Source organism: Panthera tigris, chromosome A1 (genome assembly GCF_018350195.1).
Source record: "Panthera tigris isolate Pti1 chromosome A1, P.tigris_Pti1_mat1.1, whole genome shotgun sequence".
Lineage (NCBI taxonomy): Eukaryota > Metazoa > Chordata > Mammalia > Carnivora > Felidae > Panthera > Panthera tigris.
Genome location: NC_056660.1, coordinates 137757924 through 137778057, shown reverse-complemented (window position 1 = coordinate 137778057; position 20134 = coordinate 137757924). Strand labels below are relative to the sequence as shown.

The 20134-nt window shown below is 38.9% G+C and overlaps 1 protein-coding gene across 1 annotated transcript in view; it reads right to left on the bottom strand.

Annotated features, from left to right (window-relative positions):
* Positions 1–20134, bottom strand: part of ARHGEF28 (Rho guanine nucleotide exchange factor 28) — a 303361-nt gene that overhangs the window by 8377 nt on the left and 274850 nt on the right. The window contains exon 35 of the mRNA XM_042988302.1: positions 19594–19894. Within this exon, the coding sequence (XP_042844236.1) occupies positions 19594–19894 (301 nt within the window). The remainder of the gene's footprint in view (positions 1–19593; positions 19895–20134) is intronic.

The following is a 20134-nucleotide window of genomic DNA, read 5'->3' as shown; positions in this document are numbered from 1 at the left end:
AAGTCAATGGACTAGTAGGAGGTTAAGGATAAGAAAATCTCCCAGAAAGGGAAACAAAAACATTAAGAAATGGGAATAGAAGTGGGGGCGGGGGTGGAATAAGCAGAAAAATCAGAGAACCCAAGAGGTCCAACTACGAACGAGAAACAGTTCCAATAAGATAATAATGATGAGAAGATTTTTTTAAAGAAAATTTCCCACAATCAAAGAAAATGTCTCAAGTAACCAGTAAGAATGGTTTTAACAAAAGACCACACGAAGACATATAATACAATTCATCCAACAAGGGATAAAGAGAGAACTGCAAAGGCTTCCAAAATTGAGAACAGGTCACAAAGAATTAGAAATAAGAATGACATCAGACTTCTCAACAGAAACCCTAAGAAGCAGAATAATCAAACCGTTCAAAATTCTGAAGGAGAATAAATTATTTTTTGAGAAAGAGAGAGGGTGCAAGGGAGAGGGGCAGAGGGAGGGAGAAGAGAATCTTAAGAAGGTTCCACATTCAGCACAGAGTCTGACACGGGGCTCTACGCAGGCCTCGAGCTCAAGACCATGAGATCATGATCCGAGCTGAAATCCAGAGTCAGATACTTTACCGACTGAGCCATGGAGGTGCCCCTGAAGGAGAATAATTTTTGATCTGGAATTCTAAGCCTAAATATATGACAAAAACCAAGTATAAAAGCAAAAATAAATGATGTGAAAAATACATTTCAAGTTAGTTATTTGGAAAAAAATGTGCTCTCATTACGGCTTTTCTTGGGAACATTTGGAGGCAAGATCCACCACATAAAGGAATAGGTCATAAAAGTAAAAAATGAGACTGAGCACACGGGATCTGTCACAGGAGGAGTATGAAGGGTGACACCTATATAGCAGGCATGGAACAACAAGGGCTTATTGGAAAAGGAGGACAGAGGATCCTGGAAGGGAAATTTCAAGGACAGAAAATGAAGCAGACAGATATCGGACGTGTTGAGTGTGTGGAAACTAATATTGGTCAGTTAACTGAGAGGTACACAAGCTATGGAGGAAAACATAGTTGGGAGGTAGGAAAAAAGTAAGCAAATGAAGAAGATATATGGTGAAAGCCTCAGTAAAATAGAATAGTCAAAAACAACATTATTTTAAGTAGCTTCTGCACATATGGCTCATTTTTCTCCATCCTGAAAGACCTTAGCTCTGTCACAAATGCCCTTTTGCAATCTTAAAGTATCTACATATAACCATAAATATGATTTCGCCTACAACTATTTCTCAAAGTTAAAACCATATTGAACCCATTTGAAAACAATTAATTTGCCTGCATAAGTAATACTGAACACCTGAAATTCCAAAATCTGTTGTTAGAAAAACACCTTTAAAAATAGTCACTTCACCAAAGAGGAAACCTAAATGGCAAATAAATACAAAAAGACACTAAATCTCACGAGTAATTAGGGAAGTACAAATTCTAAGAATGGGAGTTACCATTTCATACCCATGAGATTGGCAAAATTTAGAAACCTAACAATACTAAGTGTTGGGGAAGTTCTGGAGAAACTGGAAATCTCATATATAGATGCTGAGAATTGAATTATTTAACTTTAGAGAGAAATAATACCCAGCAAAACCAAAGACATCCCCATCACTTTTAGGTGTTATCATGTAAATAAACTCTCATTCATATACACAAAGGGAATGCATAAAAGGATATTTACTGAGAATCATTTGTAGGAGTAAAAAAATTGGAAACATCCTAACTGTTCACTAGTAACAAATAAGCTGGCATTTATTCTATAAAGGAATAGTATACAGCAGTTTAAAATGAACTATTTGAACTACATGTATGAATATGCACATTGAGTGGGAAAAAAATAGTTGCAAAAAGACAAACATTATATAGAATATAAAAACAAAAATATATATTTATGCATACATGTATGTAGCAAGAACATAAAAACATACTATAGAAATGACATGCACCAATTATAGAATTATAGAAATGATATGCACCAATTATAGAATATTGTTTAAATGGGGAAAAAAAGGAAAAATAAGGGGAGGGACGCTATATTGAATATTCTAAAAAAAAAAAAAGGCAAAGAAATGTCTGAAGCAAATATGGCAACAGGTTAACATTTGTTAAATGCATGCCTGATACATATTTTTTCTTTACTTTTCTGTAAGTTTGAATTTTTCATAGCTAAAACTTTTATATTAAAAATGCATTAAAATACACAGCAACCAATTATAATATGTGGTCTTATATTATTATATATTATATATATTATATAATATATATTATATTATTATAATATTTGGATTCTGAGTCAAGAAAAATCAAACTAGAAAGAGTACACACACTCACACACACACAATTGGAAATTTAAATACTGACTATATGTTGATACTATGGAATTTTTGTTCAGTTTTTCCCTTGGTGTGATAATAGTTTTAAAAAGAGAGCCCTATCTCTTAGAGATAAATACTGAAATGTTATGCATCAATAAATACGTACACATGACTTTTAAATACTGCTTCAAAATAATACTGGGCATGTTGGGGTTAAGTGTCTGGGTGAAACACAATTCGCCAGAAGTTCCTAAGTTTTTCAAGTTTATCATGGTAACTAAGTGGTTGTCATACTGTTTAATTATGTACGTGTTTGAAATTGTCCACAATATGTTTAGATAGGCAAAAAAACAAAAACAAAAACAAAACATCAAGCTCAATTTTTAAATCAAAATTAAGATCATCAAATCCTGGAGTCCCTGTTAAGAAGCAGGTACAACTTGGGGCGCCTGGGTGGCGCAGTCGGTTAAGCGTCCGACTTCAGCCAGGTCACGATCTCGCGGTCCGTGAGTTCGAGCCCCGCGTCAGGCTCTGGGCTGACAGCTTGGAGCCTGGAGCCTCTTTCCGATTCTGTGTCTCCCTCTCTCTCTCTGCCCCTCCCCCGTTCATGCTCTGTCTCTCTCTGTCCCAAAAATAAATAAAAAAACGTTGAAAAAAAAAAAATTAAAAAAAAAAAAAAAAAGAAGCAGGTACAACTTTTCTAAGAGTGCACTGAATCAAATGACATGTAGGTCTCCAACTCAGGGATAGCTCAGTATTTTCATGACACTGAATCCCTCTGAAAGACAGACCAGGGGCTCCTAAGAACTATGCCAATTAGGCTGACTTTCTGGAAACTGCCTGCTTCATGACCCTACCCACTGTGAAAGAGAAGAAGTGAATTCACTTTATTGCCAGGTGAATAAGGCAGAATTTTAATGCTGCATTTACTACTTACTGACTCAGTCAAGGGAAAAGCATCTGTCAAAATTCTTAAGCATACAAGATCCAGTATATTTCTTTAAACCAGAAGCAGGCAATTAAATACATCCAAGCTAACTAGTTCTAACTACTTCTTAATAATCACATTATTGGACTTCAAAAAAATTGGTGTCCAATTCTTCAAAGGTCTACAAATGAGTGTATTTTTTTCTTGATCAACTACAAAATTACATGATGTCAAACAAGTAACATGCCTTTTCTGTTCTGAGAAATTGGTATTTACAGTTTTCATAGCAACACAATTTTTTTTCTTTTTAGAAATGAGAAACATTATTTTTGTAAGTCTTATTTGTTTGAAGTAACATTTGCCAAGAAACCAAACTCCAAAATATATTTTCCAACTGTAGCTCTGAGTTTATGCCACTCAAAAATGATTATAATTTTAAAAGCACAACATAATATATAGAAAAAAAATGTTTTGTTCAAGGCAGATTTTCACACCCTCGGCATTCTTTTCACATTTATGTTTGTTATCAGAGTAAAGATAACTGTATTACATTTCTGGAAATTAAACTTAAAATGTTTTTAGAAATTGTATGGTTTGAAAAGAAGGCAGTTTGCAGAACAGAGACAAAATAAGGATTTTACCAAAACAGCAATCAAAAGAAAACACACATATCACAGGATTCACGGCTCTCCTCCTTGGAGCCATCTCCCTCTAAAGAAAATTGTTTTTAAATTTTCTTATGGATACTAACGTCGTAAGAAGCTGCTCTTGCTGTTAATACTTGTCCTGTTGACATATGACCTGTGACTAACACTGGGCCTAAAGAAAGCCAATTTCCCTTTCAGTATCTGCCAGGTGACATGTATCCCCAAGCTGGCACTAGATCTCCCTCCTTCTGGATAGACCTCTTTCTTCCCTAAACAACTCGTCTCAAGAAGCCATAGCATGACATGAAACTTCTTTCATGGAATCAGCCACCAAGAGCAAGGATCATGAAGGGCAGCCTCAGTTGGTCCCTTAGTGACCAGCAGCCCTCATTCCTTACAGACATCTGAGGACCACTGAGTACGGTGTCCTGAGAAAGCCCGTGACCACACAGTCGAAAGGCATTCAGGGCCGGATGAATATAGTCCACAGCTCTACACCCCTTCACAGAACCTCCAGACAGTGAGCTTCCAGGTTTGGTGGGTAGGACAACTTCAGGGACGATACATCTGAAGTGAGCCTTGAAGGCCGACCAGGATGTCAACAGGGAGAGACGGCCCTGTGTGGAGGTATTCCAGGTGGAATTGGCAACTCTGGCAAAGGGGAGAAAATGCTAGATGCCATAAAAAGGGAAGTTGTCAAGCTTGGCTGAACCATGAGTTTGCGCAGGTGAGTTGAGGTGTGGGATGTGATGAAAGAGTAGCCTGTGGAGGGTCTTGGAGGGAAGGGTTAGGAGTTCTTACCTGAGAAACAATCATGGCAGCCACAGTGACCGGGACCCTTGTATGACTGCCTATCAATCTACATTCTCGGCTTCACCTGCACATCCTATATGTGTTGCTATCCTGCAAGGAGGGGTAGCTCCAGGAGCAGAGTGAGAAGGGAACTATATTCCCCTATGTTTGCCTGCCTGGAAGAAAACCACATTTAAGACCATCAGGTTCCATTCCGTTAATGGGCATTTTTTTTTTTTTTTTTTTTTTTTTTTTGGTCAATTAGTAGAGAGTATATCAGAATGCAAACTGGTTTGAGCTTCTTTTCCATTTGCTCTTCACTGAGTGCTTAGTGTATGCTCTGCACTGGGCTGGACATAAGGGAAACCAAGCTGAATAAGACCTCAACTCCACAGTCAACAAATTTATAGTCTGTATAATCACTTTGAAAATGCTTTTAGTTTCTTAAAATTGAAACAGGCACCTACTCCAGAAATAATTCTACTCCTAGGTATTTACACAAGAGGAATGAAAACATAATTCACACACACACACAAAGCCCTGTACAGGAATGTTCAGAGCAGCTTTATTCATAATAGCCAAAAATGAGAAATAAGCCAGGTGTCCATCAACAGAAGAATGGGTAACTGTGGTAAATCCATCAAGGCAAGATTCCTCAGGAATAAAAGGGGATGAACCACAGATTCATGCAAGGTCATAGATGCATCTCAAAAGCATGCTGAATGAAAAGAACTGAACACAAGAAGGCACACAGTATCTGATTCCATTCCATTCTATAATAAGCAAAATTAACCTATGATGATGAAAAGCAGAGGAGTGGTTGCTTCAGGGGGGTAGGGATTGGTTGGAAAGGGGTAGAAGAGAGCTTTCTGGAGTGATGGAAATACTCTGCACCTTGATATTCTTTCCACAAAATTAATTGAATAGACTTAATATCTGGGCATTTCACTGTATGTAAGTTATAACTCAAACAAAATAAACCATATGAAGCATCATCTAGTCTAAAGGGAAAACACATATGAAATATGGTACAAAGGAGGAAAAGGGTGCATTGGACACACAACGTTATACATGAGAGGTTCCTAACTCAGGCAAAGAGGGTCTGGAAAGGCATCTAGAACTAAGTGACCCCGAAGCTAAGTCTTGAAAGGTGAGCAAGAGTTAGCCAGGTTGGAAGAAAAGGGTAGAAGAGAAGATATTCCTGACAGAGGAAGCAGATGCACAAAAAATAGGAGGGCTCTGGCCTTTCACGTAACAAGGAGAACTTCTGACCGCTGTACCACAGTGGGGAAAGGATGTAGTAGGAGAGGCGGCTGAGAGGTTCAAAGCCAGATCAGACCTCCAGCCCCAAACACATAGCCTCCTGTGCTCCTTCAGGGAGGACCGCCTTTCAACACATGGATCCTTTGGAAACACCCAAGGAAGAGAACCCAAAAAGTCTCTAAGAGGACTGGACGCAAACCCTTAACCACAGGCTCAAGTGCTGACCTGGGGGCTACACAAAGCTCTATCTTAAATCCATGCTGGCTTCGGTTTTCAAAAGACAACCCATGTGGTAAATCATGCTGGGATATGCCATTTGGATCTCAACTGTTCCCAAGGGAGAAAAAATGTATTTGAAGGGTGCGCCCCAGGCAATGCATTTATTTCAACATCCACTTATACTGTTTTTTCCAGTATATTTAAAGGAACAGTAGCCCTGCCAAACACTAGGCCCCAGAGGAGGATGCTGTGGTTAAATGCCAAGGTTGGCGAAGCGCCACCTTTGGATATCCATGAGCACGATAAAAGTTTTGAAAAGGTTGGAGAGTCCCCAAGCCAGCATTTCCCAATATTATTATTATGAGAACCGCCTATCTAGTAACACCTAGTAACAGCCAGTAGAATTATGCATCATGTTTTGAGATGGGTCTTCTTAGCTCAAAACCCAAATGAGATGAAGTCTTTCAGGCCACCAAAGCAACCACCTGGAAGGAGTACAGTGGCTCAAGTCTTCCTAAGGATTTATAGCTTAACACAAGGTAGAGTAGTAAGTGTATACTGAGCACCTCCAAAATTCCAGGTATTTTATGCTTTGTCTTATGTAATCCCCTACCAAGGACAAAGCAGATACTATCAGAAGTCCAATTTTATATATAAGGAAACAAACATATCAAGTTAACTACTTGCTTAAAATTTCATAGGTAATAAATGACAGATCTAGACTATGAACTGAGGCATAATTTCCAACCCTTCTCTGTCTTAACCACTATGCCAGTCAGTCATCTCCACTGTTCAAAATTAGTCAACGACAATGCCTCGTGCATTCATTTGTTCATGTATGCATTCAAATCCCTCACTTAAAAATGAAGCACTGATTAACTGATTAACTCAGGTAAAGTTCGTTACATAAGAAAATACATGTTCAGTCTATTTTTCCTGAAACTTGGTTTAGGAGGTGGGAGATGGTGGATCCTTTATCTTCTACTATCTTCAAAAGTGAGTTTGAGAAACAGGAGAATATTCTATCACCTACTTTTATCTCAGGAACATATCTGGCCTTGGTCATTCTGGCCCAAAATGGTATTGCCAGGCAGGTTTCAACTCTTTTCTGGGTCAGTGTTGATGCAGTCATTTAATCAAGCCCTTCAGGAAACACATTTTCTGGAACTTTCCTGAACCATACATTCTCAAGGTGGGCCAATGGATTCTCCAAAAACAAAACAAAACAAAACACAACTTGCAGATAATCTAAAAAAACTAAAAATTCCCAATACTATCACCTAAAGTATTATCAATTTATAGAAGTCCTATAAATTTGTTTGAGAAAATATTTTAATCGTGGGTGAGTGTGACTCAATCCTAAGTAGTAGGTAAGAGATTGACTCTGACAAACATACCTGCAATATTTATCTATTAATATATCTGTATCTCTTATCTGACAAGCATAAAGGGAAAATATTTCAATTTACTAGCAATACCATTTGCAAAAATCCTTCCATACTCTTACCAGGAAGAATGACAACTTCTCAGAGGAGAGGAATTTTAATGTGGTTTTTCCCAATACTTCCTTTGCTCTCAGGCTCACACAGTTCAGTTTCATGCTTTCTCCATTGATTAAAGCATCTCAGAGCAGCGGAGGCTCACGAAAGATGAATTTAGTACCTGATATTTAACAATGCATTACCCTCAGGCTATTTGATCAGCTTGAAATAACTGAAAAAAAAAATCTTTTTTAAATGTGTGAAGACAGTTCAGTGGAGTACCCTAAAGGCAAGCTAAGAGCCACCCCCCAGCCCTGACTTCCAGGATTGCCGCACTCTCCTTTCAAGAGTGCTGGGAGTTGAGCCTGCAGTCCCCAGAGAGAGACATCAGGGTACGACTGCACTTTTTCACACTGGAGCTTGGATCCAAAATGTGGCCTCATTACTACATGCCGACTAACAGACCATCACATTTTGGCCAAAATGTTTGTTACGTTCTCTCCATCCCATCTATGTGCCAACGAAGAGGCGTTTGCATATGCAAAACTTTGGGAGCGTATTTTAGAGCTCACGCTGAACAGAAGCGCCAAGCATCTAAAAATAGAGGATGAGCTCTACTTGCCAATCTGGATAATTTCACAAATAATCAAACATAGTATAGCTTTGGGAGGAATAAATTTGTCAAGAGTCAGAAGTTTAACCTACTCATGGGAAGTAATACAGCTCTGAAAACTTCGGTTTCTTAAAAGAGGGTTCAATTTTAATCAGATGGGATATACATTAAGCTTCCATATTCTTGTTATAAGAACATCCGCAAAACAGAACCATATGGAAGCAAGTAAAGACAACACAATATGCATACATCCAAGAGTTCAGGCTTATATAATTTTAAGAATGTTTAATAGTTCCATATTTACTATGCTAAAATAGGAAGAAGAAAAAAAAAAACTCCCAGCATAGCTAAGCAGTTAACTGCAAGGGCACATCTGAAATGACAAGAATATAAGCTTAAGATCCTAAACACGCAGATTCCAGAAGCTTCTGGCAAAGTCAAGTATGTCAAGTCTCTGACTTGTAATATCACACCATCCCATCTTCTGCCATCTGCCTCTAGCAAATGTCAGCGTATTCCCAGGATGGAAACATGCGTCCTTCCTGAATCATTCCTACAAAGACTTCAAAAACACGGCCTACTGCAGTTGAACGTTATTGCCTTGAATTCATAGCCTCCTACAGTAATTCAGAAGAATCCAGAATTCCCTCATCTGAAAGACTAGTGTCTAAAGTGAATGAGGCAAACACTTCCAGACTCCTGCACTGACAGTCCAGTTAGGGCCAAACCATCTTTGAGAAGTGGGAACTACAGGAACTCACCATCTACAAGAAAGTACTGAGGCTTTCAAGGACATGTCAGAAAACACAACGTTAAATCACCTCCCCATTTGGGGTTTTTCATGAAGAGGTTTTTGAGCTTGCAATTTCTGTTTTCTGTCGCTGGTGGATTTATGAGACTCTCAGAGTGCAATGCCCTTACTGCAGTGTTACAACATTCTGTGTGATTAAGTGATTGCAAATCATTGCACAGGGTGCCAAGATCACTGGTAGGAAGCAGGTCATTAAATAAAATTAAAACTCTGCCAATGTTTTGCTTGTAAACGTTACTTCCAAAGCCTTACAGCACCATTTCTTACAAAATGGCCTCAATTCACCAGAGAAGCAGAGTGTCCTATATTTTTGGCCGATGATCCAAATATTCTGTATTTAATCCAAACATCCAGCATGTTATGTTTCAGGAAGAAAAAGCTGGAGCGTAATGAAATTTGCACAAAGAGAGCTATGGAAAAGAGTCATCATGAAAATAATTAAATTTTGCACAGCCTTACTGTGAAATTGTTCGGTGAAAGGCCCAGAGTCCTGCCCTGCATAACTGGAAACTTTGTAAGATTACATTTTTCCTTAGGTAAATCTTCAAACCAAGCATTAACATTTCAAATTAAATTGAATTAATCTCTCATCCAGAAAGAGAATGGATACTCTGGTCCCTTATCCAAGGAAACTCAACAGTGATTTATCATGGCAAATTAACATCTCCAGAGATCAAAACTCGGGCCCAGGCTTTTTTTTTTTTTTTTTTGTATTATTATTATCTGGCTCAAATCTGTGCAAAACAACAGGACAAGATGTCCCCCCTCAGCCAGCTATGTCTGGGAATTGACCATTTGAGAAAATATGGTGCCTTTCAGTTTGGACTAAAGCAAAGGGATAAATTTCTTAAGATGCCACCACACTTAATTTTAAGATTGTAATGATAAATATGTGATCTTTCAGGCAATATTTTAAGTCAGACAAGTAGAAAGTCATGCCAGAGAAATTGGATCCCATTCTAGGAGTAACTTTAACTAAGCAAATACTATTTGTTTTGTCTGGGGAAATACACTGGACTGTTAAATAGGATTTAGCAAAACAAAAAGCGTTTAAGAAAGTATTTCGCTGATGTTGAGCTAACTGCCCATGTTTCATTTACTGGTGTTTGAGCTACTTTATGGTTAAAAAAGAAATACCCCAATGAACAGATAGGCTGACTAAGTTACTGATAAAATAGTTAAATGTTAAACTGTTTCTGTGCCCACCTTCCTAAACGACAGCAAGGATTCATTTCTACTTGTTTAGAATAAATTAAAGCATTTTACAAAGAATACATTTTCACTTTTTCAGTTTTCATTTGCTACCCAAGGCTGGATGGGACTATACATAATGTTCTAAATGGAAAAAAAAACCTCACATAAAAAGATGCTCTAGAGTTGTACAATCTGTTAAATAGGACTGTACATCAGTAAACAAATTCATTTCAACGTTAGTAAGGAAGAAAAGTTGATAACTCCTAAAGTTTGTTGCCTAGAATCCAAGTCATGTATTAAAGGCAAGGAGCAAGCATACAGTTGTCCTGACATCTAATATACACCTGTCTTACACGTTTTGAAACTCAGTGCATCCAGTTAGCTGGCCAGATACTCATCTAACTGTCTTTTCTCAACCTCTTCCAATGTCTCAGTAGAGTCCAGCTGTGTGGCTCAAGCTCACAGTCTCCATCACTTCTGCTAAAGAGTACGGGCCTTAACTCCTTCATTCAGGTCGTAAATATTTATCAAATGTTCATTATATGCCAAACCGTGTGCTTGGTGCTTCTGATAGAGCATTTAACAAAGGAGACACATGTAGTTCCCCAACCCCATGAAGCTCATTCTATACTGGAGCAGACAGACATTAAATTATTACACATGTAATTAATTCAAATTATGATGAGTGCTAATAAGAGGTACTTCCTGTTAATTCTGAACCTTGATTTTTATCAGTTTATCCAGGACTAATAAGAACAAGTTGATTCAGAGTAACCAAACTCAAAAGGAGATTAAGATCATAAGCCGAAGCCCTATTTTTAAATTTTAAAGTGAGGAATGATTCAAACCAAAATACTGTTGGCCGTTCTCAACACTTCTTTGTAGTAGAAAAACCTACTCAGGGAACTCAAGTACAAGATTTCCGGGGCACATACTGACATGATGCAACCAATTAGGGTTGGATATTCTGTAGCTATGGCAGCTCTGTATCCCAAATGGAGATTTTTCAGTCTTGTTGCCAGAGTTATTTCTTTCAGTTGGTTCTGGAAACACAGCTGACTGATGTAAATTCTTCCTCTACAGAAAAGAACAAAGGGAAGCTAAACGCTTGGCTGTTGAGACTACCTCGCAGGATAGTTCTGGTGACATGTAACAAACACCTCCTCTCAGACCGATACAGAAACACGGTTACCCTTAATAAGTGATTTCCATTCTGAGTTTTAAAAAAGTTCCCCAATTTAGGTATTTTTTGTTCACAATCTAAATCTTACTGGGGGGCACCTGGGTGGCTCAGTTGGTTCAGCATCTGACTTTTTTTTTTTTTAATGTTTATTCATTTTTGAAATGGGAGAGAAGGGAAGAGAGAGGGAGACAGAGGATCTGAAGCAGGCTCTGCACTGACAGCAGGGAGCCCAATGCAGGGCTCAAATTCACAAACCATGAGATCATGATCTGAGCCGAAGTCAGACGCTTAGCTGACTGAGCCACCCAGGCACCCCAAGTATCTGACTCTTGATTTTGGATTAGGTTATGATCCCAGTATTATGGGATTAAGCCCTGTGTTGGGCTTCATGCTGAGCACAGAGTGTGCTTGAGATTCTCCCTCTGTCTCTCTCCCCTCTCCCTTCTGCCCCTCTTCCTCAGTCGCACTTGTTCTCTAAAAAACAAAAAACAAAACAAAAACAATTATGGGGCACCTGGGCAGGTCAGTCAGTTAAGCGGCCGACTTCAGCTCAGGTCATGATCTCACGGTTTGTGAGTTTGAGCCCCATGTAGGGCTCTGCATTCAAAGCTCTGAGTCTGGAGCCTGCTTCGGATTCTGTGTCTTCCTCCTTCTCTGCCCATCCCCTGCTCACGCAGTCTCTCAAAACTGAATAGACATTAAAAAAAAATTTAATTAAAAAAAATAAAGAAAAACAAATAAATCTTATTGGCTTTAGTGACATTTAGGAAACAGCACACCAGCCCTGAATCACAATCAGAACTATTTCCAGAAGGTAGGAAGGAAGCAGATACTCTTCAGATCCCAAGACATGCCACGCCTTTTTTTCCCCTTTAGTTCTGTTAACACTTCCTTCCAATTTGTACAGATGGGAAACGAAGGCTTAGAAATCATGTAGCCATAGGAATGAGAGTTACTGTTTCAACTGAGGTTCTTGAACATCATGCCCAGCACACTAGGGAAAGGGTACAGGCTGGCTGCTCTGCAATCACCTAAGGAGAATTTAGATACACCAATGTGTAGCCTCACCCATGTCCTACCAAATGAGAATCTTTGAACAGAGGGATTCATACTTTTATTGCATTTTTTCAGAAACCATGAGGCACAGTCAGCTATAGTAACCATGGTTTCAGCAACCAATCCCACCTATGACACCTTACTTCTCCAAATGTAGCCTCATAGTTAGAGGATAGCCCTCCATGACATAATCACAGGAATGTGGATCTGAGCTCAGGACAGTAGGGGGCTGCGGGGAGTCTCTCCAACTTTTAAGCCACCAGCCTTACACTCCAACCGTTCAACTCTATCTTTCTAAATTCATCTTTTCACAGAGACTCAACAAAAAGTAACAGACAAAAGTCGCCTTATTTGAAAAACAGCGACATTAACTGTCACAAGACTGCTGTAAAGAACAAATAAGACCATGAATTCAAATGTTTTTAAGTGGCATGAAGTGCCATATTACATTATTAATTCAACCACAAGTGAATTGAGATCGAATTCCAAAATAAGGAGTATAACCTTTTCAACTGAAGTGGATTAAAAAAAAAAAAAAACTTTTATAAATAAACTTTTACTGGAACACAGCTAATCTCATTCTTTACACATTGTCTGTGGCTGCTTCTGAGCTACCATGGCAGAGCTGACCATATGCGACAAAGACCTGATATCCCGGAAAGACAGAAACATTCACTACGTTGTCCTTTAAGAAAAAGTTTGCCACCTACTGAGCCAGATGGTCATATTCTTCTTAGGCAGACATAAATTAACAGTCCTCAGCTGAACACTTCACATTTGAAGCAAGCCCTACCAAATGGAACCTCCATTGCAAGACAGACAGAGGGGTGATAACAGGAGTCCCAAATTCTGATCTGTGGAAGGGAAACCTTTGCTGGTTTTGGATCACTGTCTCATGACTTAATGAGACTGACAGGACCACCGCTTATCCTTCAGGTATGTTAAATACATGAACGGTTTCAAACTTCCCTTCCAAACCCAACCCTTAATCACTGTGAAAATAAAGCCACACTGTACTGGAAAGGTAAAATGTGTAGACCATAGACGACATTTATGTTGATATGTACATTTATGTCTCTATTTACATGGAAGTATTTTTTTTTTTCGTGTTTTAAGCTAAGGATGACCCAAGGCTAGGCCTAACCTCTGGAATCATTCATACCGAGTGGACTCACTTCAGCAGCTTGTTGAAACCAAATTGGAACCCAGGGTGGGAATGAACAGGCAGCCACATGGCTGGCTGGCTGCCTCTGAATCCACCCACCTGCTGTTTTACTCTCCTGCTGTGTACTGGGCTCTACGTGCTAAGGCGGGATGGCCTTGGCCCAGTTGGCTCACACAGCCAACCTTCCCCCAGAGAACTATGCAATCAGGAAGTTGGCAGTCAGCACCGGGGGCTCACCAGGCTCTACAAGCAAATGGCATGTTTCCCTTTCCTGGTACAAAATCTGCAAAAGGAGAAAGTCAATCATCTACACTTGTCAGTGAGAAACATTAAAATTAAGCCTCTGAGTCCAATTCTTTATAGTCTTGCCATGGCGTGGATTACCGAGAGCAAGTAATACTGTGATTTCCTTTAAAATGTTCCCAAAGTGATAGTCAAAATTCCACAGGAAAAAGAGTTGCCCAGTGACTTCCCAGTGTTGACTTCTATAAACTCCCATAGATCTATCTAGACAATAAGTTGATGTCATAATGAATGTTCTCAACCCTTCCATTTTTGGTTCATTTAAGCAACTCAAAATAAAAGCATTTACTATCCCTCTCATTTGGAGAGAGAGCTCAAAATTCCCAAAGCTCCTTAATTAGGACCTTTGTTTGGAAATATGGTCCAATGAATCTACAGACTCAGTATTTTCTGACCCACTTTCTATGTGTTGACGTCCAAGATTGATAATACATCAATAAGCAGATATAGATTATTTAGCACAATTTTCCAAGTTCAATTCACTCCCCCAACCAAGTAAATAAGGCTCACAATGTAGTTAAATTATAGTTCAACTCTGGTACGTTAAAAAAAATTAAAAGCCTTCACGATACCTACAACTATTGCCATGAGAAAAACAATGATTTTACCCTGTGTTAAGGGCTGAACTGTATTTCCCACCTCCAAACTCACATACTCAACTCCTAACCCCCATTACCTCATAATATATTTGGAGATAGAGCTTTCAAAGAGGTAAGCGAGGTCATCAGCATGACCTAGGTGATTGGTCATCACCTAAACCAATATTACTGGTGTCCTTAAAAGAGGAGGAGATTAGGACACAGACATGCATGGGAACAAACCAAAGCAAAGACACAGGAGGAGGACAGCACTCTAGAAGGCCAGGAGAGATGCCCTCAGCAAAACGAACCCTGTCAACATCTCCATCTCAGACTGGCAGCACTAGAAACACGACCACGAAGAAATCAGTTTCTGTTGTTTAAGCCTCCCTGTCTGGTACTTTATTATACCAGCCCTAGCAAACTAATACACCCCTCCTTTCAAATACACCTTGGTCCTTGAAGTTTATACTCTCCATTGCCAATTTCACTTTTTTTGAGAAACTGCCTGAAGGTCGTTGGCCAACCTTCTTTCCACACAGATTACACAAATAGGGTGCGCATTTCTGAATTAGGGGTTATTTTAAAAACATGAGAAATTATCATACACTCACTTCTTAAAAACTGTTACCTAAATACTAACTACAGTTTAGCTTTTTATTTGGAAATTTTTCTGTTTTCTTTCCTTATGTAAAAAACACACCAATGAAAGTTTAACATAGCTGTATTAAAAACAACATTGCTAAGATGAAATATTCTGAATACAATGCTTTGAATTTTGATAATACTTTGATGGGCACCAAATCCTAATGTGTAATAAAGGGAAACACTCTTTTGGAATCCAAATTTAATAAAATTATTCTTCTTCCAATAGCAACATGACTAATGCATAAAATTTGGCTCTTGATTTAAATTTTATCATGTGCATGGCAAAACCATAATGCTTTAACTATATTGAAAAGAAACTTTCCAGGCAATCTCGAAATAGTGAGGTACAGATAAAAATATAACTGAAAAGGGAGACTAAGAAGATTTCATACTAATTTCCATACCATAGAGTGTTTTGCCTGGTATTTAATGAAAAAAAAATCAAATGTAAAGTAATAGAGACACCAAATAGTTCTAGAATTCTAAAGGTAAGAGGCAAAAAAAAAAAAAAGAAAAAAAAAGCACAGAAATAAATTATCTGTTTTGCCTTTAAGAAGAATAGTAAAGTTGAGCATTTCATGGGTCCAATTACACAGCACTTGTCCTACAGGGGCTATATTGTTTAAAGAAATTCAAATTTTCTGTAGTCTTATAGTCTTCTAGTAGTTTGTGTCCCTGAGTACAGATTAAGTTCTTAAAACAAACATCTCTTCCACCATAAATAAAATCAAACTCCAATTTGGATTCAATATTCAAACACCCAAGAATTGTGTTCACGAAAACAACTTCCAAAATTGGAGAGTAGAGTTCTTTAAGGTGCTGACTTAAAAAATATTTACAAATAACATGGAGTTATTATTATTTTTTAATGTTTGTTTATTTTGAGAGACAGAAGGAGAACACGAGCAAAGGAAGGGCAGAGAGAGAAAGGATCCCAAGCAGGCTCCACACACAGCACAGAGCACAACACGGGGCTCGATCTCATGACCCTGAGATCACGACCTGAACAATATCAAGAGTTGGATGTTTAACCGACTGAGCCACCCAGGCGCCCCAACATGGAGTTTTTATTATGTAACATTAGAGAAACAAATGCTCTTTAAGAAAATGTGTTTTATCTGAGGGTTGATGGGGGGTGGGAGGGAGGGGAGGGTGGGTGATGAGTACTGAGGAGGGCACCTTTAGGGATGAGCACTGGGTGTTGTATGGAAACCAATTTGACAATATACTTCATATATTGGGAAAAAAATAAAATAAAATAAAATAAAATAAAATAAAATAAAATAAAATAAAATAAAATAAAATAAAACTAGAAAAAAAAAAGAAAACGTGTTTTATGGGAAAACAGTGAAGCTGAAGGGTATTTATGGTATCTGAAGATGCTCAGAATCCATGCAAGCACTGGCCACCACGATCCCAAATATCTAGAAACATTTTCCAAATGGTAATGCTAAAAAGGAAGGAAGGAGAAGAAAACCACCACCACAACTGGCTGTAATTGTGAACATCCTGCCAGGCATTACGGCAACATTTATTCCACTTCTACTCCAACTTCTATAAAAAGTACAATTCAAAACAGCTTTCTAGAAATTAACAATGTGCAGTGTAATGGTGAAGAGCATGGGCTCCAGAGCCAGTCTTCTTGGGCTCCATCTGGGGCTCTACCATTCACCAGCTGTGGGACCAAGTCACTATACCTCAGGTCCTCCTCCCAAATGGAGATAAGAACAGAGGCATCTCAGTGGACTGTTGCATTAAATGATTTCTCCATGGAGAACCGTAGTCCAGTCCTTGAAATGCGGTGTCATATAATTGGTGGTGGAGGCAAGTGGTGGAAGGGTAGTTCAAAATCCAATTACAACCAGAGCACGATAAAGTGGCCGGTGAAACTGAACTGAACAAACCAATGAAAATTCCCATCTACGGGACGTCTAAACACATGCAAGAATTTAATTGACACACAACTTTTTCCGTCCGGCTTACTGTGCTAGAAATTCACATTTCCGCTCATCTGAGCTGATCATATGGACACGGTATCGGAGCACACAAAAGAGCAAACCGTTCTTTAAGTAGGTGTCTTAATACGGCTGACCTTAAAGCCTAAGGGTAAAATCCTCAGCACGGCATTAATGAAACATGGCTAAATGCACATTTAACAAACACATCAGCCAAGAGCATTAGAGGCAAATGTTCATCAGGATATCGTGAGCCACAGGTCCTCAGTGGTGGTCACTGAATGACCACTAACCCAGAGATTCAGCGGCAAAATGTGCCAGGGAACGCTGATGCTGCCTCGTCCTTAATTCGGGCACCGGACTGGGATTCTCTCCATCCGTATATCCTGGGCCCGCCTCCGCCTCTGCCAGCCCAGAGCCTCCCCCTTGCCCCACCCCAGGGTGCGGGAGTCAGGCGAGAGCACCATGGGCAGCTTATTTTGTGCTACTTTCAAATTTAAAAGCTGTGAAAGCTTGAGAGTGGTTGGAACCATTTTATCTGGCCCTGACAACCCTCTTAAGAACGTATATCCAATTTTCATTCCACTTCTCTATCACCTCCTAATCTCTTCCCCGTCTCTCCTCCAGAAAGTGCTTATCACGTTTACCTAAACAAATATAAACAGGGTTGGTTTTTTTTTTTTTTGACTAGTTGCAAAACTCTAGTGATTAACAGCACACATTGCATTCTGATCTAATCCCTACTTACACACACACCAGGATGTTCCTGAGAGATTCAGGCCAAGGTTGATTTTCCTCTTTTTTGCCAATGTCCTCGGTGTCCTTGGCCTACGCCGGACACACGATAAATGAAGCATAAGTACATTTTCTCAGCATTTCCCTCAGCTATCTCTAATTTCTTACATGTGGAGAGGCTGGTTTTGGATATAATCACTGTTTATTTCCTTAGTACATTTTCTATCTCCTGCAAGGGTGCTGCCAAATGTTTAAAAGCTTCATCCTTTGAAGCACAAGTCAAAAGAAAAAGATGGGAGCTATACAAAAAGAGAGAGATGCTGCTTTTAAACAAAAGCTGAATGTGGTTTAACTCACACTGAGTTTTTGAATTATACCAAAGCCGGTATGCGAACCCACACTGCCAACAACATTAAAAACACTGTCAAAAGCAACTTAATGAATCAACACAGCAAAGCAACGGTCACCTAGAGAAAGCATTCTTCAACGGGGTCTCCACAATACTAAAGTTGCAAGATAATAAAGGGGTCACGTTCTCTAAATTCTACCTATTTAAAAAAATCTCAATGAACCATTCCATTTTATTTGTTTTTATTCAAAGGATGTTTGAAATGAAGCTTCAAAGAAGGATTTCATTCTCTCCTACACACTGACAAGAAATCAGAATGTTACAGCAGTCACAAAATAAGGCAAATTATCATCCACTATTAAAAATTCACAACTTTTGGATCCGTCACCTATCAGCTCTCAGGCAGTGTTGGAATTGTCACTCTCTAGTTCAGAGAGGCTGAGTACCTTCGAAACTTTCCTTCACTGAGAAATTATCCCACTACCAAACTAAGAATATATATAAAGTATAGAAACAAATCTGTGTCAAGTTCTGAAGATCTCTACACTATTGCTTGTTTTATGTTTCTGAAAGATTTTGCTGTCAGTGATTTATTTCACATCCATGTGGCCAGCCATTTGTTTATTCTATTGCGTGCCATCTGTTTTTCAGTAGAGAGGTTTCAAGTTCTTCTCATTCCCTACTTCATATCCCCTAGAAAACAATTTATAATAGACATAGATTTAAATCACTTGGATTCATGTGGAGTTGGTAACTGGAGCTGCCTTTCATTTATATTTGGCAAATGCTTTAATGGGATTAGCAAATTGTGTTATTATGAGGTACTTATGGAGATACAACACTTTTTTTTTTTTTTTTAACAATGACAAATGATGTTAACAGTTTCATTTTGAGGTGTTTAATAGCAGGAGAGATTTCACTAACGTTACAGGAAATTGCCCTGATAGGCCATAAAGTCCTAACACAAACCCTGTCTATATCTTTTATTTCTGAGAGCCGAGTATGAGTATCGGGACGTGGTAGGGTCTACAGTGAGGAATAACTTTACCTTAAAAGTGAAGCAACTTGGTATCTATCATTTAACCCACAGATCTGAAAACACTGTCTGGTTCTTACACCTGGGTGACATCCTCAAAGCCCTCTAACCATGTTCCGACTTGGCTAGAAGATGGCCCAGACTTCACCAAAAAGAAGTTTATGCCACAAACTCCAGCTCATCAGAACCAGTTTATTCCCTTTCTAGGGCTTGCTTTGATTCACTCTGAAGAAGAGCCAACCATTCAGACAAACAGCTTCTTGCTGAAACTATACAGATGATGTTTAAAGCATTAATTACCATTTGTACAAGAATCCTTGCTGCTTTGGTGGAGAGGGGGTATCTGATGACAGGACCCAGCAGCTGTCCACAGTTCATGGTTGACATCCAAGGGCTGAGAAACGTCCAGGTGGAGGTCTACTTGATTTTCACTAGTCCTTACCAAATCCGAATTAGATATATTCTGGGGATAAGTGGCATCCTGATGGACACCCGATGGAGTCGATTTGTTGTAAGTGTTAAGTGACATTTGTACTAAAGCTTCATTAATGAAGAATGAATTTTCATGACACAAACTCTCGGATCGATTAAGTTCCATTACCTGTGTAAGAAAATGCAAAAAAGTACAATAATTTCTCCAGCAATTTCTGCACATTTCGTAAAGTATTTATTTCTAATAGTTCTAGCCATCAAGATTTTAATAAGAGCATTAGACCTCCTCCCACCCCCTTTTAATGAGCTCGGACCAAAACTTCAACTCGCCGTGTCCAGCCTATCTTTAAAAACAAAACAAAAGCAAAAAACAAACAAAAGAACCTAGCGGGCATGCTACCACTTTCAG